We start from the raw sequence: 27,732 nt of genomic DNA, 5'->3' as shown, positions 1-27,732 counted from the left end.
TACTCTTTAAAAAAAAAAAAGAGGTGTCAATAAAACATGAACACTTTATTTTTATAAAAGACACTCTTGATATAAGTACTTTTTGTCATTTCTTAAATCAGGTTTTGCACTGTTATTCTATTTCAGCATTAGTGCTAGGGTCTAGTAATAGTGTGCTTGGGTTTACTTTTACTAATAACATTCTCACCACACTATATGCACATCTTATCATTGGCTAGTCTTATTAGTAATAGTTCCAACACACATTGTGCTTTAGTAAACTTTCAAAAATATTGTTTGCTCCTTAAAAGCTAAACTTTCTAAATCTTGTCATTAGTACTAAAATCTGGTTTCTCTCTTGTTTTTTCTTTCAAATGTTCTTTAAAAAAAGTTAAATAAAATTTCATTCTTTTGTAACCCATTGGTCCCTTGGTAGGCGGGGTTCACATTCTTCTACCATTTATACTCATTGAAGGGGAAATGGTTTAGTACTCTAAACCTTCTTTTCTTCTCATTAGTTGCAAATATGAACTCTTTAAGGCCATTCTTTCTTTTCCTTCTCACATGCATTTTCATCCAACAAGCATGTTCCAATAAAGATCGCAAGGTAAATATATACACACACATATATTTCTTCTTACTTAGTAATTGAAATTTCACCTGTAAAAGTGAATAAATGCGATGTCACGGGTTCAGTTCGTGTCTCTGGATCTGATGTTCCTCTCCAACTACGAACTGAATTGTGTTAACGAGACTAATACATGCATATATTCTCCACATTTATGTGATTTGAAGTATTCCACATCCATCCAATTGGACATTTCATATTGAATTATATTTTCTGAATACAGACTTACATTGTCTACATGGGTGCTCATCCTAAGGGCATGGATCCCACCACCTTACCTTCTCTTCACTCCAAAATAGCTCAAAATATCCTTGGCAGGTTCAAATGATTATCTCTTATATAATTATTCACGTTTGATTAACAGACTAAAGTCACTCATGTTTGAACAAGTAGATTTGTTATGATATTGTTAAGATTAACAATTCAAATGTGCATCTATCTAGTAATTTTGAACCAGGAGCTGTACTTCAGAGCTACAAAAAGAGCTTTAATGGATTCGTTGTGAAGTTAACCGAAGATTAGGCAGAAACATTGGCAGGTATTTTATATTTCTGATCTTATGTTTAATAAAAAGTGTATGTTTTATTTTTGACTAGTCCCTTACATTTAGTTATTTCATTTTTACTGCAATAGAAATGGACGACATAGTATCGGTTTTTCCAAACACAAAGAATCGTCTTTACACGACAAAATCGTGGGACTTCACAGGCCTCCTGCAGAATATCAGAAGAAAGAATTTTGAGAGTGACATAATTGTAGGAGTATTAGACACAGGAATTTGGCCAGATTCAAAGAGCTTCAGTGATGAAGGATTTGGTCCACCACCAAAAAAATGGAAGGGAACATGTCACAACTTCACTTGCAACAAGTAATTAATCACTTAAATCCATAGCTTTTTGTTTACAAGAATAATCATTTACATTTACATCTGCAGTAAAATAATTGGTGCAAGATACTTCAATATTGAAGGAAAATATGGTAAAAGGGATAAGAAATCTTCGAGAGATGTAATCGGGCATGGATCACATTGCGCATCCACGATTGCTGGAAACATCGTTAGTTCTGTAAGCCTAGAAGGGTATGCTGCAGGGACAGCGCGTGGAGCCGTTCCTTCCGCTCGCATTGCTGTATACAAAGTGTGTTGGGAAGAAGCTGGTTGCGAGGAGGCTGATATCCTCGCAGCCTTTGATTCAGCAATCGCTGACGGAGTTGATGTTGTTTCTGTTTCTCTTGGATCAGGTCAAGTAACACCAGTAAATCAATATTTTCAAGGCTCAATCAACATTGGAAGTTTTCATGCAATGCAAAGAGGCGTGTTTACGTCGAATTCGGCTAGTAATTTGGGCCCTGATCTTTTCACAATGACAAACTACCCACCTTGGTTACTTTCTGTTGCTGCTAGCACTTTTGGTAGAAAATTCGTTACAAAGGTGAAATTGGGAAATGGTAAAGTGTATGAGGTATGTTAAATAATCTTTATGTGATATTAGCGAAGCAGATTATGCTGAGTTTTTGTGTGGAGAAGGATATACAGCAAAAGAACTAGGAATTCTTACTCAAGATAAGAGTAATTGCAAGGGAAAAGATAATGAGAAAGGTGTATATAGCTTGAATCTGCCATCATTTGCGCTTAGTGTAAACGACACATTTTTCGGATATGTTTAACATAGAACAGTTACAAATGTGGGATCAGCAAAGTCTAGTTATAAAGCAAGAGTAATATCTTCTCCTTTATTGGAAATTCAAGTGAAGCCTGATGTTCTGTCATTTACATCTATAGGACAGAAAAAATCATTCTGGCTCACAATAGAAGGAACCATCAATGTGGGAATAATGTCTTCTTCTTTGATATGGGATGATGGCAAGCATCAAGTTAGAAGCCCAATTATAGTGTATGGGAACTAAGTATGAGTTGTTAAGCCTAATAAGGTCTGCGTGTGTGTGTGTATGGGACACAAGAAAATGTCCCTAAGGTTTGTGCTATCATAAATAATAATAATTTATTCTTCTTCCAAGTTTTTATAAGAGATACAAGGAAATAATAATTGCTAGCAAATAAATGAAGTTATGTTTTGACCCAAAAAATAAATGAAGTTATGTTTAGTAACAGGACTCCTATGTAATGACTTTGGGTTCATACAAGATCCCGCCCTTAATGAGATTGAGGATTATCCTAACACTCTTTAAGTTTTATATGATGTCTCCAGTTTTTGCAATATCAAAAACATACTTTTCATTTTTCATTAATAACGTTGATAAAAATACATGTAGCATATCACATTTTTTGAAACTGCAGCTAAAAATGCATGTAAAGAATTGGTTTATATCAAATATTTCAAAAATTCTGGTAAAAAACAAAACTTCCGTGAAAAAATTGGTATAAATACGAAAGTTTAATAGAAAATAACACTTATTTGTATATATTCGTAGAAGTTTAAAAAATATAATTTGAATAGTGAAAATTGTGTGAGGATATGATGGTAAAAGCACAAAAATGGGGGGTGTTAGGTAAAAAAAGGTGGTCGGACAAATTCTCATGAGATTGATATTGGGGTCTTTTACTCTAACATTTGGTATCTAACCATCTTTATCATGTTAGAATCTTCATCCCCTTCGCATATGAAACCCTTTACCAAACTTTTATCTTGTTTGTCTTCCATGGGATACCCAAGTTGTTGGAGTGCCAAAGTTAGATTGTAGTTGATGTACCCCCTAGTTCCTATGAGTGGAACATTCGGGAAGTTGCCATAACTAAGGAAAATCTCAACAACATCGTACTCGTGAGAATACCAGGAAACATTGTTAGTTGTGAGGGACATCACCCTTTGAGACCATTTGAGTTAAACCTTGTTCTCCATGAAATCCCCTTATTTGGTAAATGGGATAGGAACCATTTGTGTAGCAATGAAGCACAACACAAAATTGTCCCACCCTTTTTTTCATGTCTAAGGGTAAGGTAATAATAAATGTATGCTGGTAGTGTTGATGCCGAATTCCAAGTCAGAAACAAACAAATGGATGACGTTTCGATGAATCCATACATGTTAGGAAAAAGAACAATCCCATAAATGAGTAATGCCAGTACTGCCTTAAAGGCATCCAACTTTTCTTCATTTGCGAAGGTTTATGCTTTTTCCATCAAGAATTTTCTAGTGAACCCCAAAGTGTTTCGCTTAGGTCCTATATTGGCCAACACATCTTGCTTTGTCATGTAGAGATCAACGACACGGTTTCAGAACCTCTCCCAAACCAGTGAATATAGGATTGTCTTTCATAGGGAGACCCATGATGTGCACAACTTCTTCCCGTGTTGGAGCCAACTAGATATCTTGGAAGGTAATACATCTCAATGGAGATCATAAAACTGGGATAGAATTAAAAGAGTCAAATGATCAATTTATGTGTTGAGCTAAGCCAAAACATTTTCATAATCGACCTTGAAATTATCTCTGATGATATGGGTTAATCTGGAACTTAGTTCTTTCAACCCCTCTAGCTTAGGAGTCTTGTACTTCAATGAGTAGGTAGTCTTTCTTTCTGAACCCATACCTCTGAATGCTCATAACAACTGTCACATCTATAAACTCCCTGGAAAAATGAAAATGCTAAATGTTATGATAATGATAATGCAATGTACATGCATGATTTAGGATCACAAGTATATCATGTAAGCCAATGTAATAGTAGGAGGAAGTACATGTGTCTTTGATTACTAGAATCCCCAAGGGTAGGCTCTAAGGTGGTAGGCTCCCATAGTCATGGATCCTTATTAGGATATAGTCTCCGTAACAAATAATTGTTAGACAATCATATTTCTAAAAGGCTTGTTGTGTTATAATGTACTGTTTATTTATATGTTAATATGCCGCTTTTTGTTGTGGCATTATTTACTTCCCTAATGCTTTGTTATGGTTTGTTATGTTATAATATTAATGTTAGTTTATGTTTTCAAAACATGTTAACTCATATCATGAGTGTGGTTCATAAATGATTTTTTTTTATGAAGAAACAATACAAGGAGTATCAACCAATTTTGGAAGTTTCACCCACCTTGTACTTTTTCTTCATGGCAACACAAAGTAGATCAATTTCAGATCATTCCAAGAATCTTTTCAATAAAAGGTATGTTGTTTCTATTTTTTGATATATATGTTGTTGTTGAGTTTATTATAATGTATATAGATTGTTTGGTTCACTCCCTTCATAGAAAATAATAGTAAGATTAAGTTATATTTGAAATGTAAGTTATATCAAACATGATTTTTGAATTGCATCCATCTCGTTATTCATCTATATCACTCTTTAACACGTAGAACTTGGTTTAATACCCCAAATTCTTCAAAGCAATGAGTCATTCTCTATTAATTTATATTGCAAAACATCAAATGTGTTGAGAAATTAAATCATCCTCATCGATGTCATCATAAAAATCATCATCATTGATCAAAGTAAGGATGATGATAGAGATGATAATGATTTAAAATTAGTTATTGATGCTTTGCAAAACAAAGTAGGAATGCACCGTTGTTTTGAATAATTTGGGACATTGAATCAAATACTATGTGTTAAGAAGCAAACGATGAATTATAATATGAATGCAATTTGAAAAGCAGTGGTTCGTTTAAGTTATTTTTCAAGAATAATTAAAAATTTCAAATTATTGTCTTCTACATCAAATTTTATGGTTGTATATGTTTAGTGAGGTGTAAGGAAAAACAAGCAATTTACATATTTGATAATAAACTCAGGGTACTTTTCACAACGGTTATATTCTATAACCATGGTGAAATATTAATTATTTCCAAATAAATTGTTGTTGTTGCGTTTCGAACCCATGACCTTAATATAAATAACAACGGTTGTTTAATAAAATCGTTTTGATAGGTAGTGTGTTACCTTACTTATAACAACGGTCACACGCCCGTTGTGGAAACCACCATACATACAATCACAAACTACCTAACAACGGACATGAAACCGTCATTATATGTGTTTTTCGTAATAGTGAGACCTTCACAGACCAAACGTTATTTCTGCCTTGCTTGAGTATGTGTTGCAGACTGAACTTCCAAGGGATTGAAAAATCCCTAAGTTAATTGAATTTGCCGACGATACTAATGAGTTTACGGTTGAGCACATAGCTCGATACAAGTCAGAGGCAGGAGACTTGGCCAATAATAAAAATTTGAAGATAAAATACTTCCTTAATTCTTTGACAAAGAATATCTTTACGTGTTCACCACCTTACTTTCAAATTCTATATGTAATTGGAATCAATTATAAAAGGTGTTCCATTAACACTTTTACATTGATCAGTCAAAGATCATCCAGAATGAATTGGCCAGTGTGAGATGTTAAGCATGAAGGTGAATGATGGTTAAGGCAATTGCTTGCTCGACAAGTCAATTGAACTCTTCATATTATCTTTAGTTTAGTTTAGCAACAACTAATTGAATCTAATTGTGCAAGTTCCACAGGATATGAGGTCCGACACATATGATTGTCACCACCCGAAGCGATAGATTGAAAATTTGAACCAGGAAGGTCGTGCTCCAAAATGGAGATTGCTGAACTGGATAAACGATATTGAGTTGCAATATTTTGAGATGTAATGATTATTGAGCATGATAATGTGTTATAAAGGAAATTTTGCTTGTGGAAAAAAAAAATCTTAAAACAAGCAACATTTTAATTTTAAGACTGTGATAACTCTTCATCATATGCAGGATTTTAGATTTTTTTGTAAGATCAGATTCTTACTATTGAGTTGAGACATTGTAGGCAAGTAAAACATGATAAGCAAAATCTGAAATAATCTTTACATCTAATTTAATGCATCAACTTTCGGGGTGAGAGTTGAGTTTCAAAAGACAGTTTTTTGCATTAACTTTAATTTATTGAAGACAAGTACAGACGTACACAACCAGCAACTTACACAACATACAAATTTGTAAAGTTCCATATGCATAACAATGTGATATGAAAACTTCTTTTACAAGCCATTATTATTTTCTTGTATCACATGCATATAGGCTCAGAGAACTCATTCTTACTTCCCATACACAACAATTGGGCTTCTAACTTGATGACTACCATCGTCCCAAATCAAAGAAGCTGACATTACTTCAACATTGATTGCCGCTTCAATTGTAAGCGAGAATGATTTTTTCTGTCCTATAGATGTGAAAGACAGAACATTAGGTTTCACTTGAATCTCCAACAAAGGTGGAGATATTATTCTTGCTTTATAAGTAGATGTTGCTGATCCCACATTTGTTACCGTTCTATGGTAAACATGACTGAAAATTGTAAGGTTTATTTTAAGAGCAAATGATGGGAGATTCAAGTTGTATACAGCTTTCTCATTAGCTTTCACCTTGCAGTTACTTTTATCTTGAGTAAGAACTTGTAGTTGTTTAGCTGTGTACCCTTCTCCGCATAAGAAATCCGCATAATCTGCTTCGGTGATATCATATACTAAACCTGGATTTGTTGCCTTAACAGGATTTATCTGCCCCGCGCCATATGCGAATTCAGCTTCGGGATTTAACGCATGACTCATTGGTGTAGCTGTTAATTTGGTATTAAAACAAAGAGATAAGAGTAAAGCATAAAACAATTTAATGAGTGTGTAAGAGAGAGGCAATAGTGATTACCAGTAGTCATGATTGCAGACTTGATCATAGCGGGAGACCAATTGGGATGAAATGATTTAACATAGGCAGCTACTGCAGCTGCATGAGGGCATGCCATTGATGTTCCAGAGATAATATTATATGGTAATCTTCTTTTGTCATCTTCAAATTCTGAAATTGGGTTGAGTGGAGTCCATGCAGCAATAACATTAACTCCCGGTGCAGCTATATCAGGCTAGAACATCATAAAATAAATGAAGATCAAAATATTGACATGATTTATTTTCTACATAACCTTAATTTTGTGTTACCTTGAGAATATTTGGAGTAATTGGGTTTGGACCTCTTGAAGAAAACGAAGCTATATAAGGGGACAACGAATCTTCGACTTCTTCACTCTTAAATATTGTGGCAGTTGGATTTCTGTTAATAGGTAAAATGATAAATTAATGGAGAACATTGAGTTGAATAAACTTCAATTATCAATATATTCATAATATAGTAATAAAAGACTATAGAAATACCTTGTTGATTTCATGTAGTATTGTATTTCTCTAAAGTTCCACAGACTCAACAATGTTGTTGGCAATGCAAATATAAATGGCGAATCTTGTGGATAATTATCTCCAAATATTATACCAACTGCTCCCGAGAAAAACCCTACATCTGAAGCAGACGCAAAGCCCTCGCATAAGACTATCTTTCCCTTTACGGCTTGTTTATCTACCGAGTCTGTGGAGCATAGCCTAGGAAATAATATGTATATGAAATTTAAATCCAACCAAAAAATTATTTTTAGAGTAATCATAAGAATGCATATAGTTGCATATATTGGTGATACCTGGATTGAGAACTGTTGAATCCACCAGCAACATTTGGAATATCTCTTGCGAAAATGATCGGAAACATTTTTCTTTTGAGATCAAATGTGTTAATTGTGGCTCCCTCATAAATGGCACCATTTCCCAATTGCACTTTTGTAGAAAACTTTCTACCAAAAGTGCTAGCAGCTACGGAAAGTATCCAAGGTGGATAACTTGTCATGGTGGAAGGATTTGGGCCAAGATTATTAGCGGCATTCACAGTAAATATACCTCTTTTCATTGCATGGAAACTTCCAATATCGAAAACATTTTTAAAATATGGTGTTATTACTACCTTCTTTGATCCAAGAGAGACGGAAAGAACATCAACGCCGTCATGAATTGCCGAATCAAATGCTGAAAGGATATCGGCATCATTGCAACCAATTTCTTCCCAACACACTTTGTAGACAGCAATGCGGGCCGATGGAACTCCTCCGCGAGCAGTCCCTGAAGCATACCCCTGCAAGCTCACAGAATGAACCATGTTTCCAGCCGCTGTTGACGCACAGTGTGTTCCGTGCCCATTTACATCGGTTGGACCTTCGATGTCTTTTTTACTATAGAAACGTTTGATATTAAAGTATTGTGCACCAATTATTTTACTGCATGTAACATGGGAATGTCAATGTCAATGATCAAATAATACTTTTGTTATATGTACCATCTTAATTTTTTAAATGAAGAGAAGAAATAGTGAAAGTAAACCGATCCTTGTATAGAAACTGGAGTGATAAATTACTTGTTGCAAGTGAAGTTGTGGCATGATCCCTTCCATTTTTTTGGTGGTGGACCAAATCCTTCATCACTGAAGCTCTTCGATTTCGGCCAAATTCCAGAGTCGATTACTCCAACAATTATGTCACTTTCCAAATTCATTCTTTTGCTATTGTGTGGAAGCCCTATGAAGTCCCACGATTTTGTTGTGCAAGGATAGTGCTTTGTGTTTGGAAAAACAGACACCACATTGTCCATTTCTATTGCAATATATATATATAGATATTAATTTATGTTTAATTTATATTATATTTTGTAACTATGATATGAATGTGGGAGAGCAAAAACATGTAAGCATATAATTTCAAAACACGACAGCAATATGTCCACACCGATAATAAGTTTAAAATAAATATGATTATAAATGTTGACTATTTCAGACATCGATATTGACACAGATACACCGTTTTCCCGATGTTAAGAGGCAAAAACATGATTAATATTCTATAACCATAAGAGAGACAAAGACCACCTATCCATTTAAAATACAAGGCATTACAATTATAGGTCATATTTTTTTATAAATTTTAGGATGTTAGGTCTTAAAAAATTCACATTTGAATATAAAAAATCATAGTTAAATATATTTTATGGTATATAGAAAATTTATTAATAATTACCAGCCAATGTTTCTGCTTCATCTTCAGTCAATTTCAAAACGAATCCATTAAAACTCTTCTTGTAACTGTGTAGTACAGCTCCTGGCTCAAAATCACTGAATAGATGCATACTTGGATTGTTAATCTTAAAAAGTTTGGATAAGGAAGAAGTGTTAAAATCGAGCATTAGAGAAGAAACATAATAATTTGAACCTGCCAAGAACATTTTGTGCCATTGTTGAATGAAGAGAAGGTAACGTGGTAGGGTCAATGCCCTTAGGACGATCACCCATGTAGACAATGTAAGTCTGTAAAAAAATATGAAATAAATTTATAAAGAATGACATCTTTATTTTTGAAAATGATTCTTTAAAGATGAACTAAACAAGCATAAAAACGAAATAAAGTAAAATAACATGTGATATATAAAATTGCCTTGCGTTGTTTGGAACATGCATGATGAATTTGAATTAAGGTTAAAAGGAAAAGAAGGAATATCCTTGGAGTGAACTTGTTTGCCATTGAATATCAAAATGTGAAGTAAGATGCTTTACTAGATTTGTGTCACATATTCCCCCAATCAACACTATTTATAGTAGAAGAATGTGAACATGGCTCAACCAATGGATAACAATACAAGAAGAAATTTAAATATTTATAATTATAAGTCTAAAAAATGTTATAATGAATATTAATCTTAAAAAGGATAGAAATTAAATAAAAACATAAAATCTCTCTAAATTATTACATAAATAGAATATATTGCAAACATGACAAAGGTGGACTTGAAATTTTTTAAGTCTTCTACACGTCCAAAGAGGTAGGTATAGAGAAGTCATGAAACAAATAGATATCTTTCACTATCAAGTCGTCCATAGTTTAAAGAAAAATGTTTTGGATTTTGAACTAATAGCCATACAACAACAACAACTAATCCTTCCAAGCCTTGCCTTCTCTGTAATGTTTTGGATTTTGAACTAAAGTATTATTTTAAATTTTTAGATTTACTTAAAAATATGTGATTATTTATTTTTAATTATAAGTTTCACTGCTAATGAAATTTAATATTTTCATTTTTTAGCGGAATGAAAACTTACTTCATATTTTTAGTCCACGTCACATTTAAATAAATAATCAAATTTAAATATTTTAATTTACCTTAAATTAAATTACAAATTTAATTGAGCCTAGGCTCTTTATTATAAGAAAAAAACATTACAAACCTAATAAAAATTCAATTTTTATTCTCGCAATCACATATAACATCGTATCAAACTCACTTCATATCTTTAAATTTATTGTTTCTAAAATGTTAGTTAGTAAGGAGTTCACTTCTATAATTAGCAAACATACAAAAATATAAATTATATATATATATATATATATATATATATATATATATATATATATATATATATATATATATATATATATATATATATATATATATATATATATAACATACTTTCTTTTATAAAAAAAATACAAAATAGACATTGCCAAAATTTCTCAATATTAGATGATAAAACATTAAATCTAAAAACATATAAACACACTATTCAATAAATATTATTATTTATTAAACAAAAATAAATCCTTAGATGTATAAATAAAAAATATTTTTATGATTAAGCATTTCTCTTTTCAACATGTTTATTCTAAAAAAATAAAAACCATATTATTAGTTAATAAATATAAAATTTCTCAAAAGATGTATATTCACATTATCTAAAAAAATTATTATTCATTAAACAAAAGAAAATCATATCTCATATAGATATTTTTCAATATTTTTGAATGTTATGGAAATGAGCAATCGATTGTAATGATACACCAATCGATTGTCATCTGTATATTTTGAAACAATGTTGAATCATTACCATCCCTCTTCATCTCAAATGGTCATGAAACCAATCCATATTATTGCATGATTTCATGATTATTTTTCAACTTTCTTTCTGTGTTTCAAGAGGTATTTGGTGCATTATAAATAGAACAGTTTTTCAAATTCAAAATCACCTTCTTCTTGATTTTTTTTCAAGTGTCTGTAATATTTAACAGAAAAACTTTTTCCTGTATAATTTTCATTCATATGTGAAAAAGTTTGTAGAAAACACTTGAGTGTTGGAAATTCACCAAAATCTATGGAAAATTTTGCAGCAATAATGAACAAGATTCAATCACATCGATCTAATTCCCTTTTGTTCTTCACTCTTCACTCGAGTAAATCAACCAATCTTGGTTGCAAGATTATATCGTTGCACAATTGATAATTAAAAAAGAAAATTAAATTGGGGAAGAAAGAAATTAGGGTTTTCGAGAGAAGGAAAAAGAAGAAGAAGAAGAATTTATGCAGATTAACTCTTTGCTCTCAAACTTTGCAAATTGTAATTGTTCACTTTTCAAGATTACAATAAATAATAGGTTTGCTCCATGTTTATAGGTTTTAGATTACTTGCACACCAAACAATCTCCAACTAACCTAACTAACTAACTAACTCGGCTAAAATGTAACAAATAAAGCTAAGTCTAACGAACCTGTCGAAGGTACACTCCTTTCGACATTTCGACTATAATAACAAACTGACACATATAGCTTTTTGACATTTCCTTGTTCTTGTCGAGCAACCTGCTTAGACACAAGGAATTACAATTCAACACACCACATAATTCATTGTGTCTAATGTATCTACATTCATCATAGATCTTAACCTCTTGAATACTTCGAGTTGCACTCCATTCATCATAATATCTGCAATATATTTCTTAGTTCTGCAGTTTTCCAGGTTCAACTTTGCTTCTTCTACTTGCTCTCGAATATAATGGAATATCATTTAGATGTGCTTGCTTCAACCATGGTATGTCAAATTCTTTGCCAGATTGATAGCAGACATGTTGTCGATCTTCTTGGTAATTGCTCCATGATTACTCTCTGTAATCTCTTCGACCAAATTTACTATCTGAGTTGCTTGACATGCACAGAGGGAAGTAACTATGTATTCTGTTTCACATGACGACATTACCACTACTAGTTCCTTTCTTGAAATCTAAGCAACCGGTGCACCACCTAGCATAAACACACAGCCAACTGTGGATTTTCTATCCTCGACATCATTACACCAACTTGAGTCGATGTATCCCACTAAAATGTCGTAGTCGAGAGTTCCTTTAAGATACCTTAGTATCCTCTTTGATATACCTTTCAGCTAGGTGTGATACCTTTGGCTTCTGCATGATTCTACTCACCATACCTACACTGTATGCTAGATCTAGCCTTGTGTTAAAAAGGTATCAAAGTGATCCAATAAGTTTTCTATACTGCGTTAGATCGACATCATCTTCATTCATGTCTTTTGACAGTTGTAATTTGGGTTCAACTGGAGTCGAAGTTTGATTGCAATCTTGCATCTCAAATCTCTTAAGTATTTCGCTTGCATATCTTCTTTAGTGCATCATCAATCCTCTACTAATCTTGTAGAATTAGATACCAAGCAAGTATGAGATATTTCCCAAGTCTGGAATTTCAAACTCCTCACTTAGATACCAAGGAAGTATGAGATATTTCTCATGTTTGAAATTTTTGATCTCCTTCTTGCAACTTACTATTATCAACAAGTCATCGACATAGATGAATGTAGAGAAAAACAAGAAATGGGGGTTTGAATTATTTTCGCTGAAGATAAAAACTTTTGCAAACACCTCACACACGAAAGATAAAACAAACAACACAGAAGTTTATCTTGGTTCGTTTGAAATTCAAAGCTACTCCAGTCCATCCGGACAAGGTGATTTCTCCTTCAACAAGGACTTAATCCAATAATCTAGAAAGATTACAACAAAATTTCCTAGAGAATAAATATCTCTTAGCCCTCTCAAGTCTACAGACTTCACAAGTCACTTGAGGAAATATTAGACAACTATTTTAGAATTATAAGGAAGTGTTTAGTGCTTCTATGTAAGCAATATTAACACAATAAAAACAATTCGAATTCACACTTAGAGCAAACTCGCGTGAACAGATTTTGAACAAGAATGAATGAAAAATAGAGAATTGAGTTGGCAGTATTCTTGTGTGATTTCTTCGTTCTTAGTATGATGATGATTCTGCCTTTATATAGTGGTTTGAATATGAGACCGTTGGTTGAGGCATTGATGTAGTATCTTGACAATGATGGAACTTAATTGGCATTAAGTTCGTTGTCCTTTCCATAGCAATTTTGGAGAGTGTTTATTCTTTTCCAAATAAAGATTCATACCAAATATGGAATACTTCGTTATTAAGTCTTGTGGTTGATCTGCTTGACTTGAATCAGAGTGCGTGGAATCCAGATCTTCTTGTTCAACATGTATTTTTCAGATAGTTGTATATAATTGATTTTCTTCAAAAGTTCTTGATATGTATTCTGTAGAACCTTCTTCAGATGTACCAATCAGCAGAGTAACTGTGTGGAATCCTTCAGATTCAGAGTATCGGAGTTTTCAACCTTCAGACGTTGTGAGCACCATTGTCTTCAGAGTCAGAGCGAGTGCTTTATTTGACTCTAAGTCAGTTGTTCTGGACTTGCGTGATACCAGATGTTGTCTATCAGATCCATTTTCTGTTAGAGTCCTGCACACTTAGATAAATTTGTTAGGGTACCAATTTGTTTCATCCTTTGTTATCATCAAAACTTTAGAGATGAATTGTTGACCCAGAATCTTGTTCTAACAATAGAGACATAGTATAAGCAATTCACTATTTCTTTTTCTTACATATACTCCATACTCAGTTGTGCATTTTACAAATTCCTTCTACCTTAGAAAATTGTTTATCTTCTTATTCCAAGCTCTTGGAGCTTGCTTAAATCCATACATGGCTTTATGAAGCCTGTATAACGTGCTTTCTTCGCCATGTTTCACAAACCCAACTGGTTGTGCAACATAAACTTATTCATCTAAGGGGTCATTCAAGAATGAACATTTCACATCTATCTAACATATGTTCCAGTTGTTCATGCTTACTAGACCAACAACCAACCTGATTGTTTCGATCCTAGTAACAGGTGCAAAACTTCATCCAAGTTGGTTGCTTCCTTCTAAATAAATCCTTTTGCCACAAGCCTTTCCATGTGTCGAGTTACTTCACCATTTGGATTCAACTTCACCTTGTATACCCACTTCACATCAGTTTCCTTCTTGCCTTATGGGAATTCAATAAGTGGACATGTGTTGTTGACTTCGATGGACTCTAGTTCCTCATTAATTGCTTTCACCCACTTTGAATCCTTCAATACCTCACCTGCATTGACTGGTTCATAGAAATCATAATGTACCACCTCACATTCATCATCAAACACAACACTTGATGTAATCACACATTCTTGTTCTTTGAGGTCTACTTGTGCTTGCTTTACCTCTTACTTCTTCCTGTCAAAGTTTTCTTTCGACTTCACTTGATGGTTCTTCACATAAGATTCTCACTGGATCTTTCTTGACATTTTTAGTCCAATCCCATTCCTTAAGCTCGTCAATGATCATGTCTCTGTTGATCACTACTTTCTTGTTCACTGGGTTGCACAACTTGTATCCTCTAGTCGAATAATATCCTATTAGGATCATCTGACTCGACTTGTCATCAAGTTTTCTTCTCAACTGATCTGGCACATGTCTATGTGATATAGATCCAAATACCTTCAGATGACCCATGCTAGACTTGATACCAGATCAACTTTCTTCTGGCATGATTCCTTCTACACTTTTCGTCGGGCATTTATTCAAGATATATGTTGCACTCGTCAAAAATTCTCCCCATAAATATTTGGATAGATGCTTTCCTTTTAACATACTTCTCGCCATATTCATGATGGTTTTATTCTTCCTTTCTGCAATTCTATTCTGATGTGGAGTGTAGGGTGGCACCACCACATGCACAGTCCCTTCTTTCTAACATAATGTGTCGAAGTCTTTCAACACATATTCTCCACTACCATTTATCCTCAAAATCTTAAGCTTTCAATCATTTTGTCTTTTGACCAAAGATTTAATCTTCGAAAATACCTGGATCACTTCACTTTTCTTCTTGATCATGTAAGTCCATAGTTTTCAACTAAAATCATCTATGAATGTGACAAAGTATTTGTTACCTCCAACCGGATCCACCTGGATAGGTCCACACACATCATATTATATGACTTTAAAGATTGTCTTTAACTTGCTTCATGCATCCTTGCTGAAGTTATTCTTGTGTTGCTTTGAATGCACACATTCCTCACACAATTCATTTGGAATGTCGATTTATGGTAACCCTGAAATCATATGTCTTTTTTTTCATATATCTGATGTCTTTGAAATTGAGACGGCCAAGTCTATAGTTTCATATCCATTCATCCATGCTAGCTGCAGTTGCAAGGCATTTGTGCTCTAACATATTAAGTTCAATCCTGAAGGTTCTATTGTGATACATAGGTGCCTTCGAGATTAAACTTCTATTTAGGTTGAGAACTCTTATCATCTTGTCTTTAATCAAGACTTTGTAGTTCTTTTCAACCAACTTCCACAAATTACTTTTCATGTCTGGTATATACAATACATTGGAAATTACTGACCTCTTGCCATCCTTCCTCATAATTAGAACGTCACCAATACCTTCAACTGCTAGAATATTGTCACTTTCAAATTTCACCATATTCTTCATTGAGGCTTTTCTGCAGACTAACTCTCTGCTCTCAAATTTTGCAAAAGACAATTATTCACTTCTCAAGATTACAATCAATAATAGGTTTATGCCCTATTTATAGGTTTTATATTGCTTGCACACCAAGAAATATCCAACTAACCTAACAAGCTAACTAACTCGGCTAAAATATAATAAATAAATCTAAGTCTAATGAACTTGTTGAAGGTACACTCCTTTCGACATTTCAACAATAATCACAAACCGACACATATAGCTTTTCGACATTTCTTTGTTCTTGTCGAGCAAACTGTTTCGACACAAGGAATTACAATTTAACATTGAGAACTTAAATATTTATATCATCTTGATTTGTTCATTGAAGGAGAAGATTAAATTTTCATATATCACAAAAGTAGCAAAATCTCAATTTGATCAAATTTGCTACAAAGTTTGTATGTGTAATATTTCATCAGTTTGTTTCATTTTTCACCAAGTGTGTGATGATTTTTGTTTGATAGAAAATGGTTGTATTTTCTACAGATGTTTGCAAATAGGAAGGGTTGTCTTTCTATTTGTTGGAAAAGTTCTTTGAATCCAGGTGATTCAAAGTCTATCATAGTTGTTGGTGTTGTTGGAAATCAAAGAAATGGTTTACTTCTTTGTTGTTGTTTGAAGATTGTAGGATAAGTCTTAGTGTGAGACTTATACAAAGATCTAATAATAGTGAAAATATCTCACAGGGTGTTAGGGGACTAGATGTAACCTTGGTTGATAAGGGAAACTAGTATATATTTTTGTGTCAATTTTCTTTACTGCACTTTATTTTTCTAGCAATATCGTCCATTCATTCATCATATTTTCCGAAAAAATAAAAGGAACTATAACATCTATAAAATAATCGAAAAAGTATGAAAACCTAATTCACCCCTCCCCACTTAGGCACACTCAAATTTTTTGCAAACTTTATTTTTATATATGGTGATAGTAATAACAACCTCCGTGAATATTACGACTTTTGAAAAATCTGCATGCAATTATATCTAAAAGCACAAGGAGAAGAAATATGAGATGCTGTTAAAAATGGTCATTTCATTCCCACAATTGTTGTTAATGGCGTTGAAAAATTACAATGAAGGTTGATGTCTCAAGTGACATAAAATATTATATTTTATAACATACTTACAAATACAAATATATAATTATACTAATCTCTCTTATGAAAGGGACTAATGAAATTCAAACTTACAACTTTGGAAATCTCAATTTTTTTAATTATTAGATCAAGCTCTTAAAATTTAAATAAATATTGATATAAGAATGTAAAATTATATTAAGTTGTTTATTAAAATAATAATCATTTAAAATAACTATATAGAATTGATATGTATATCCCACAACTAGACATGTTCATTGTTAAAAAAAAAGTGTATCATAATTTTTTAGGAAAAATTTATTTAAATTTTTTAAATAAATTAGAATAAAAAAAGATAAATTCTAATTTTTTAAATAATTAATCTTCAAAATTGTATAAAAAAATTAAAGTGTAAAAATATAAAATCTCTTTCTAAATGGTAACCACTAAACTATATCACATATGACTTAGAGAATATTTCATTTTTCTATGGCTAGAATATATTTCAAACAAGACAAAGGTGGACTTGGAATATTTTTTTTAGTCGTCTCCTAATTAAGTCCATTTACAAACAAAACTAACCATGTGCGCAATAGCTATCTTTCACTATCATCGAGTCGATCATGTTGGTAAATTGTTTACTAGCAAGGTTTAAAGAAAAATTTTGAGTTGGCCAATTTGAAAATAAACATACAACAACGTCTTCCAAGCCTTGCCTTATCCTTAAAGCTATGGATTTTGTTTCAAAACATTATTTTACAATTTGTATATTTTTTAAAAATGTGATTATTTAATTTTAATTGAAATATCTACAAATTATAATGTTTATTTCTAATGAAACTTACAAATGTTACTTTTTTGGAGTAAAACTCACTCTACATTTTTAATCCTTATCAAACTTAAAACAATGATTAAATTTAAATATATTTTTTTTGTGGAGATCTGATTTTTATTTCAGCAGTCGCATGTAAAATCAGATCAAGCTCACTTTTTTTGGTCAACTTTCATAATCAACAATCATCTAAATATTAAATTAAATATTAAAAAAATACTATACTTTTGTCAAAAATGTATAGAATAGACATTGCCAAATTTCTCAAAACTAGTTTTGAAGTAAAAATAGACATTTGCAATGTGATTTCACTTCATAATTTTGCCACATAATTTTCACTTCACAACTTTTCATCTTAAACATTTTTTTTTTAATTTAACGTTACGAAGTGATTTTTATATCACATTTTAAATTTTCAAATTTTCAAATTTCTCCCATCTACCGACCTGTGCACGCCTGAGTTTTTTATTTTTTTTATTTTAGTTTTCAAGTTGCGACGTGATTACCACGTCACAACATTTTTTTTTTAAAAATCATCCTTTCCCATGTGCAAGTCTGACTCTCAATTTTTTAATAATAAAAATATGTAGCGACGCGATTATCACGTTGTAATTCCCGTTTTTTGCCACGTGATTTTCACGTCACTATATCACGTGGCTGGATAGAAGTTTTCTTGTAGTGACTAGAGGATAAAACATTAATATATATTTTGGGCCAACCATATTGATTCCTAGTCGACCACTCTAGAGGAGCTACAATTCTTCTAGAAACTTCTCAGCACGCGAGAACTGCCTTGCCGATAAGTACAAGAAATTCAAAATCCAGATATATATAAAGACTCTCTGCAATTCACGCCTAACAAATAGCAGGTTATTATTTCCTCTCCATTTTTTATAGAGAGTGCACTAATTCGGGTACTCAATTTTAAATTTAATTTTAATTCTCACGTCTCCCTTATATACAGACTAGAGCATTTATGTGTTAATCTTGCAGGTTAACCCCCTCTCTGCCGCATCAGAAACTCAGATCTTCCTTTATCTCTTATCGTCATTCCATTTCTGGATTCATAACGGAACAGTGATGTCGTCTGTGGAAACAACTTATGATTCCCGTATTCAGATCCTTTTTAGGTCATCGAATCAATGTTTGTTGAATGACAAGATGTTAGAAACAATATTGTAACAATGTGTATGACAAGATTAGTATCTAATTAGTAAAATAGTAAAGACAAGATTAGTATTTAATTGTTAACCTAGTTCGGTTTAAACTCGCCTAGATCTAGAGGGTGTTAACCCAATAAAGAAAATTCACTATTTATAGTCAAAAGTATAAATTGGTCGGATTTGAACTCTCATATTTGAATGTCTCTTTTCCTAGTATTAAACATGAATTTCTACTCAGGACACCCCAAGTATTTAGACAATTACAATAGATTAAAAAATATGAAACAAATTACAACTCAAAATATTGTATTCCTTGACATAGGAATATGACTTATGAATAGAGTATAACAACACAAAACAAAACAAAATGGCTCAGACAAATAAACACATCTTGCTTGATTACCAAGGCACGAGTCTTTACAATGGAGAACTCCTTTGTAGATAGAAATAAGGTCAAGCTTCAAGGTCCATTAGAATTTACATCTTAGAACACATTTGAACAAGTCCATAAGCACAAGAGGCAAATCTTCATTAAATTGATTTGCAGTAATTGATTTGTTGAATCTTTAACATATCAGATTTTTTCATTTTTAATCTTGGTAAATGATCTTTTGAGAAAACTTCCATATTCTAAAAAACACACAAAACATTTAAGCATGATTAAACGAATATGGAAACAAATCTCGAATCAGCACAAGATTCACTCAATGCACAACAACTTTTGACAGAGATAAAATGTCTCACAATCTATAGGATATTATACTCCACATGTTGCTTCCAAGTTTAAACTCACAAAGAGACAAAATGTCTCGCACAATGTCATGACATATGACTCCACATGTTGCCTATAAAAAGACGTCAATTAGATATATCAACACATATAATCATAATAGTTGCAACCGAACCTCAACAATTTTTTTTTACTGATATTATCTTATTTTATTTTGTTTTGATTTATGTTAGAAACACTTTTCAAACAAATTAAAAGATCAATATAACTTTTTAATAATTTTAAAATTATTATAAACTCCAAACTAAAGATAATAGAAAAAAAAAATGTAACACTAAAAATTAAACTAAGAAAAAATTAGAGTAAAAAAAACCTGAAACCTCTCTCTAAATTCTCACCACTAAAATAAAGGAAAAGGAAGGGAGAGTTTCATTTTGTCCACAATTATATATTTTTTAAGATCTATTTTAATCTCTCACAAAAATTAAGAGTCTAAATTAATCCCTAAAAAAAGAGTCTCTATTTAATGCCTTGTAAATTTAATTGAATTTTGTTAATCCCTCTTTTAATATATCTTTTTAAATCGGTTATTTTTCCTATTTTTGAATCATTATTAAATTGTCATGTGTATTATTTTGTTGACATGGACTTATTATTTTTTATTTTCAATTATTTTTAAATTCACATAATATCTACTTTATATTTTTAATTTTTTAAAATTTTATTTAATTATCACAAAAAGATGATAAAAAAAATCAATTTTCCACCAAGGGTTGAACCAAGAACACCTTAGTCAATAAACAACCTACTCTACCACAGTGTATTTTCCATACTTTAACTTACAAATATCACTTATATCAATACATTTTTTTTTTATTATCAACACTTATATCAATATACATTTTCTTATTCTTTTTTAATTATCAACACTTATATCAATATATGTTCTTATTATTTTTTAATTAACAACACTTATATCAAAACATGTTTATCAACACTTATTATTTTTTAATTATCAACACTTATATCAATACAAATAACTTACAAATAATATTTATATCAATATATTTTCTTATCACTTAAATGTGATTTTAATAGGTCTGGATTATATTTAAAGATTTATTATCAAAATGCATCATTATTTCTTTAAATTAACATACTTATATATAAACATACATTTAATAAGAATGAGTTTGAAATATATTTAAATGTGATTTTATTGGGTATAATTTATTTAAACATATGAATTTTATTTTAGATGTTATTAGAAATTAATATTAATTTGTATAAAATGAGTTTGAAAAATATTTAAATGTGATTTTATCAAAATGTATTAAATATTTCAAATAATTAAAAAATAATAAGAAAATATATTAATATAAGTGTTATTTATAAGTCAAAACACGACAAATATATAGGTTTAGTGGTAGAGTAGATCGTCCATTGACTAAGGAGTATTTGGTTCAACCTTTGTTTGCTTGAAAATTTTAATTTTTTTTCATCTTTCTTTGATAACAAAATAAAATTAAAATAAATAAAAAAGAAAATTAATATTACATTGCTAATTTAAAAATAATTGAAAATAAAATATAATAAATTCACGTTAACAAAATAATATATATGGTAGTTCAATCACGATTAATAAGTAGGAAAAATAACTCGTTTAAAAACAATATTAATAGAAAAACTGATATGACTCGGTTAACTTTTGTAAGAATTAAATAAGATTTTTTTTAAAAAATTAATTAATTTGGATTCTCCAATTTTTATAAGAGATTAAAATAGTTCTTCCCTCTATTATTTTAAGGTTGTCTTGTTCTTCTCCCATTCACAAAAGAAGAACACGTTAATTGCAAAGACTTAGAAATTTTTCAGTCTTCTCGTGGGTCCATCCTGCAAACGACATTTATCCTAGTAAATAACAATAATTAGGGTATTCATTTTATAAAATTAGTTATATATTTATAAATATTTTTAAAAAATAAACTTATTTAATGTTTGTGTAGTACATAGATAAGATACAACATAATAAAAAAGTAATTAATATATTTTTAAAATATAAAGATAATCTTATAAAAAACAAAATTTTAGAAAATAAAAGTCTATTATATTTTTTTAAGAAAAACATTTAAAATTTTAAAATAAATCAAAATTCGGGTGAAAAAAAAAGACAATTTTGATTTAAAGATAGCCATTGAAAGCCTATTAAAATGAAATAAGGAGAAAATTTAAATCACTCTAAATTTTCATGACTAAATTATTTAACAAAGAGTAAGAATATTTTGTTTTTCCATAATTACTTTTTAAAAGTTAACCTTGTCACATTCATATAAGCATAATACTATATTGTAAAAAAAACAAGGGTGGACTTGGAATATTTTGGTCGTCTTGTGAGCCCATTTGCAAGCGACACTTACCATCTCCACGTCAAAGCCAGGCTCCACAATAGCAATATCTTTCACTATCGGGTCAGTCGTGTTGCCAATTTTACAATGATTAGAAGATAAAGTGTTAGCTATATCTTTCACTATTGGTTTTCAAATAAGAGATGGAGAATGAGTTCCCTGTTCAAGGGGGGAAGTGTTGAGAAATGGAGAAAGTGACGAATTTGATAATTGCTATGAAACGATGATTAAAAAGATAGAGAGAAGCGAAAAGAAAGATAATTCAAAGTGATTAAAAAATTGGATTATTGATTCAATTATATATTATGGAACAATGTTTATGATTGAATTTGAACCACATAATTTTCTCCGTCTGATTAGAATTATCAGAGATTTATAGAGAAGTGATGACTAATATATTATTTATAGAAAAACTAATTCATAACTTTCAAATAACATATTAAATAATTGGTACAACAGACAGACCAAATTCGACATGCTAATTTAAATAAGGCATAATTAGTCACGAAGTTCTTTAATTTAATTTAATGTTTCACTTTAGTTCTTTATCTAAACTGTTTTGTTGGTCAAGTTGGTTCTTTCTGTTAAATTTTATAATAAAAACGTAAAGTTGTGCACACGTGGCATGACAGTGTCACAAAAGTCAATGTAGTGAGTCAGTAATTTTATCCACGGATTAAATCGAAACCTTATAATTATTTAAGAACCAAATCATGAAAGATAATCAAACTACGACTACAACGGATTTCTAACAATTTCATAGTAGTTTGGATTAATAAATTTTTTGATATTAACATAATCTTAAATTTAATGATATTAAATCATAATCTTGTTAAATTATTTGATTCAAACCAAAAATATGATCCTATACATAAATAAACATAATCTTATGTTTTAATTCTAAATACTGAACTAATCTTTCCTCAAATCTAAATTTATTACTTCCTAAAAAACGCATATGTCAATCTTCATTAATTCTGGATGAACTTCGTTCCTTGATCTTTGCAAATAAATTTGGTTATTTCAGCAGTCATTTTTTTAGTAATGGTCTCAATTGGGTGTCAATAGCTGCAAAATTGATTACCCAACATTAAAATTACAGATTTTGCATCACAGTAATTCACATACTAATTACATGAACACTAAAATTACCTCTTACATGCACTAAAGTATCGTGTTTAGTACTAAACATTCTTCCTCTGCTCTTCAATGATCTCATCTCTTTTCAATAATTAAAATAAAACTAAAAATATTAGAAAATGAGATTCACAAAAGCCAGAAAATAAAATTTAAGAAAAGTAAAGATACTTGGATATCATTATCATTTAAGATCCCAACTAAATGCCCTTGATTTTGTAGGAGTGGCAAATGGCAAAGAATCCAAACATCAACATCACATTCATATAAAAGCTTAGCTAGCTAACATTTTGATTTTGATAATTCACATAATATAAACATTTTGATAATTCACATTTGTATAGAAGCTTATCACCGCCGATCACCTTAAGTCTTCCATCCCTGCCACTAAACAAAACAAATTTGAGCAATTGAAGAACCTCTGATTAAACTAAACAAATTTGAGCAGTTCAAGAAACGACGATCTATTATTATATGCAGTTTTCGTCTATATAATATATAACTCACGTGATGCACCAAATAAGAAGAATCAAACACTATTGGTAACAAAATTAATCAACAACACAAATCTTCTTGAAAAATCATGACTCCAATTCAAAATTTATGTAGAAACATTGTGTTAGAAACTCATTCAAGGTTTGCCACGTCATCATCCTGTAAACAAAATTCCTAATTTCAGTTTCAGTTACAAGGCAGAGAAGAAGATAGATTTTACAAAGACAAAGACTCACCGGAACTAGCAACTTAGTTGTGAAAATAAACCATATTTTTCTTCTTCATCTTCCTCGTGGTGTTGTTCATCGCTGTTGGAGAAGTCAAGGAGTTCGTCAATGGAGAAATCTTCACCGGCAATCACCGTATTCGAGTTAAAGCTTAAAAGTTCCTCGTCGAGCATTTGTTGATAAACAAACTCCCTTCTTAAACTCGGTTTCAAAGCTTTTACTACCGCAAACTCCATTTTTCTGCAAATAAATTCAATTATTATTCAGTTTCAATTTATCCAGATTTAAAACAAAATTAAACTTTGTGTTGCTTTGCTTACCAATAATTTAGTGACTTCTTCTTCCACTGAAACATGAAACTTCTTTCCATGAGATCTAGGAGTCTTTGTACGTTTGTCGGTGAAAGGCAACCCTTGTTAGATTAAATACAACATGTGGTTCAATGTAGTAAGAGAATAAAATTAGGGTTAGACTGTTTCACATGTTTAATAACAAATAATAATAAATTGAAAATAAATAAAATAAAAAGCCATGTAAGATAATACACGGTCAAGTAGACTACCATATATGCACAGTTTAACGTTTTTTTCCTCAAAATTTAACGTAATGGATTAATTTGACTAACGGAACCGTTTTAAGGGACTATAATGTAACAATTTTTAACTAAGAGACCAAAGAAAAACAATAAATTAAGTTAAGGGATCAAATATGAATTAAGCTTTTAAATAATAAACTAACATATTTCGACAACTACACTAGCTATTCAACGTCGACATAGTTTGGTACAACACTAGTTTATAACCAATAAGCTATAAATCTCCACCCTGGAACAAACTTTGAACCACGAAACCAACTAACTGTCATCATGCGGCCCTATCAGCTGCATACAGTGGAAAAACTTGCGACTTGACAATGTCTTGATGATCATATCAGCAACATTGTCATCAATTAAAAGATTCAGCAATTTGACTTCTCCACACTCGATTATCACACGAAAAGCAGTCTCACATCGATGTGTTTGGTTCGCTCATGATAAGTTGAATTCTTCGATAGATATATTATATTTTTCCTATCACATTTAATATTGATAAATTGACCTTGAAGTTTTAGTGAGGATAATATACTTTGTTTCAGTTGTTGATTAGACAACCATCTTTTGTATTAGAAAACAATAAAAAATATTTAATTTATATACCATCGTGATTTTTTTAAATGAAGACAAAAAAAATAGTGAAAGTAAACCAATCCTTGTAAGATATAGTAATGAAAAAGTCTGAAAATCAATGAATATTTAGAGAAAGAAACATAATAATTAGAGAAGAAACATAATAATTTGAAGCTGCCAGGGACATTTTGTGCCATTGTAGAATGAAGAGAAGGTAACGTGGCAGGGTCAATAAATGGGAAGAATGTGAACCTGGCTGAACAGAAGGGTAACAATAAATGGCACATGTTTATTCAACTTTATCATCATCTAAAAATATTAACACAGCCTCTAATTCATTTTATTTTCGAATCGACTCCATTTTTCTATAAAATATTTATTTTAATAATTTATATTCAACATATTTATTTTATATATTCTAATAATATAATAATATTTAAAATCATTTTTTATGAGATATGAAATTTTTTATTCATTTTTTATTTATTTCAATATTTTAATTATTTAATAGTATTTAAAATACAATTTCATTTTATATTTTAATCATTTGATTTTAATTATTATTTAAACATAAGAGATAACATAGCTTTATTTATTTTAATAACTCTCACATACATATATATAATTTTAAAGCACAAATACTTTGTTAAAACTAAATTTATTAATATTAATTTTTAAAATAAATTTGTATATCTCTTCTTACATTGATATGTCATACATAGCGACCATGTTGACAAGTATGTATTTTCTTATTAAATAAAATTTACAATTAATAATTTTTTTCTAATATTTTTTATTATATATGCTTACCACACAAACGAACTATAGAAATCTAATCTTTTATATTCTATTATATATAAAATAATCTATTCTAATTTTACAATTTCATTTCTCCTCTACCTTGTTTATTTTATGTTTTTTTTAGGTAGTCAAATATTCAATTAATCTTTTAAAATATCAATGATATTTAGAATTTATATTATTTTATGAAATAAATAGTAGTTTTAATGATTAAATTTGCTATTTGTTACATTTAAAATATCAAATTTGGTTTATAAGTAGTTCACGTAATGCATATATGACATAATTTTACATACCTTAAGCATTGAATTATAGTAATTTTAACTAAAATTTAATTTGGTAAATATATTAATAAATTATAAATACAATTATACTATACTAAATGGATGAAATTAATTTCCATATCATATTTTAAAAGATTGGCGATGTTTGAACTTGTGAATTTATAAATTAGCTTTAGATAATATACAATTTTAAAAAGTCATTGTTTATCCATTCTTAAGATTTAATCACAAACAAATTTAAGGTGAAAGTTGGTGTTTCAAGTGACATAAAATATTATATTTTATAACACACTTACAAATACAAATATTTATATTAATCTCTCTCTTATCAAAAGGACTAATGGAATTCAAATTTACTACTTGCAAATCTCAATTTTTTTAATTATTAGATCAAACTCTTAAAATTTAAATAAATATTCATATAAAAACGTAAAATTATATTAAGTTATATATTAAAAATATAATCATTTAAAATAATTTTATACATAATCGATATGTATATCACACAAGTAGACATGTTCTTTGTTTAAAAAAGAAAAGAGTATCATAATTTTTAGGATAAATTTATTTAAAATTTTAAAATAAATCTGAATAAAAAAGATAAAATCTAATTTTTGAAATAATTATAAGCTCTAAAACAATTATAATGAATATTAATCTTCAAAATTATATAAAAACGTTAAAGTGGGAAAATGTAAAATCACTCTCTAAACTGTAACCACTAAATTATATGACAAATTGGTTAGAGAAGATTTCACTTTCCCATGGCTACTTTTCTAAATTCTCATAGTCACATAATGAGATACTAGTACAATTATAGATTTCACGTGATTTCAATTATAGATTTCCTATATTAATAATCTATATTGAGATAAATTTTTTAGGACAAGATTCATTTCGGTGTATCTTTGGCTTTGTTTATCTTAACAGTAACAATAATTATTTGTCCTTGCCAATTACATATTTAGAATTTTAATCAATTAACAAATATAAATTATACAATGTAAATTAAAGCAACATTAATAACAAAAAATAGTTATTTAGTAAAGTAGAGTTTGATCACACTTAAATCAGTGAAATTAAGTGTTAAATATAATAGTAAATTTTTTTTTTAATCTATTATAAATTTACTATTATATTAAGGATTAACACGTATTTAAAATAACTTTTAAAAATAAAATTGAAACATAGTGATAAAGTTTTTATATAAAAAAACAAGTTATAT

General features: G+C 30.1%; 1 protein-coding gene, 1 long non-coding RNA gene and 1 pseudogene across 3 annotated transcripts in view; 1 reads left to right on the top strand and 2 right to left on the bottom strand.

Moving 5' to 3' along the window:
* The first annotated feature begins 378 nt into the window (after positions 1-378).
* LOC127118229 (cucumisin-like) lies at positions 379-2,622 on the top strand (annotated as a pseudogene).
* A 3,841-nt stretch (positions 2,623-6,463) lies between these two features.
* Positions 6,464-27,732, bottom strand: part of LOC127118227 (cucumisin) — a 44,765-nt gene continuing 23,496 nt past the window's right edge. The window contains exons 1-9 of one of the 2 annotated variants that reach the window (XM_051048385.1): positions 9,917-10,094; positions 9,695-9,789; positions 9,503-9,597; positions 8,848-9,082; positions 8,084-8,710; positions 7,767-7,988; positions 7,554-7,665; positions 7,264-7,477; positions 6,464-7,177 (exon numbers count right to left, since the gene is read on the bottom strand). In XM_051048385.1, coding sequence (XP_050904342.1) covers positions 6,657-7,177; positions 7,264-7,477; positions 7,554-7,665; positions 7,767-7,988; positions 8,084-8,710; positions 8,848-9,082; positions 9,503-9,597; positions 9,695-9,789; positions 9,917-10,003 — 2,208 coding nt within the window. In that variant the 5' untranslated portion in view covers positions 10,004-10,094 and the 3' untranslated portion in view covers positions 6,464-6,656. Of the gene's footprint in view, positions 7,178-7,263; positions 7,478-7,553; positions 7,666-7,766; positions 7,989-8,083; positions 8,711-8,847; positions 9,083-9,502; positions 9,598-9,694; positions 9,790-9,916; positions 10,095-27,732 lie in introns of those variants that run through there. The other variant, XM_051048387.1, reaches the window with a different exon arrangement.
* LOC127118228 (uncharacterized) lies at positions 23,321-24,724 on the bottom strand. The gene is made up of 4 exons (XR_007802132.1): positions 24,578-24,724; positions 24,267-24,497; positions 23,551-24,189; positions 23,321-23,466 (listed from the first exon to the last, which is right to left on the bottom strand). It is a non-coding gene; the product is annotated as an uncharacterized LOC127118228 (long non-coding RNA).

The sequence above is a fragment of the Lathyrus oleraceus genome, chromosome 2 (genome assembly GCF_024323335.1).
Source record: "Lathyrus oleraceus cultivar Zhongwan6 chromosome 2, CAAS_Psat_ZW6_1.0, whole genome shotgun sequence".
NCBI classification, from domain to species: domain Eukaryota; kingdom Viridiplantae; phylum Streptophyta; class Magnoliopsida; order Fabales; family Fabaceae; genus Lathyrus; species Lathyrus oleraceus.
The sequence above is the reverse complement of the archived record's forward strand: the minus strand, read 5'-3'. Positions and strand labels throughout refer to the sequence as shown.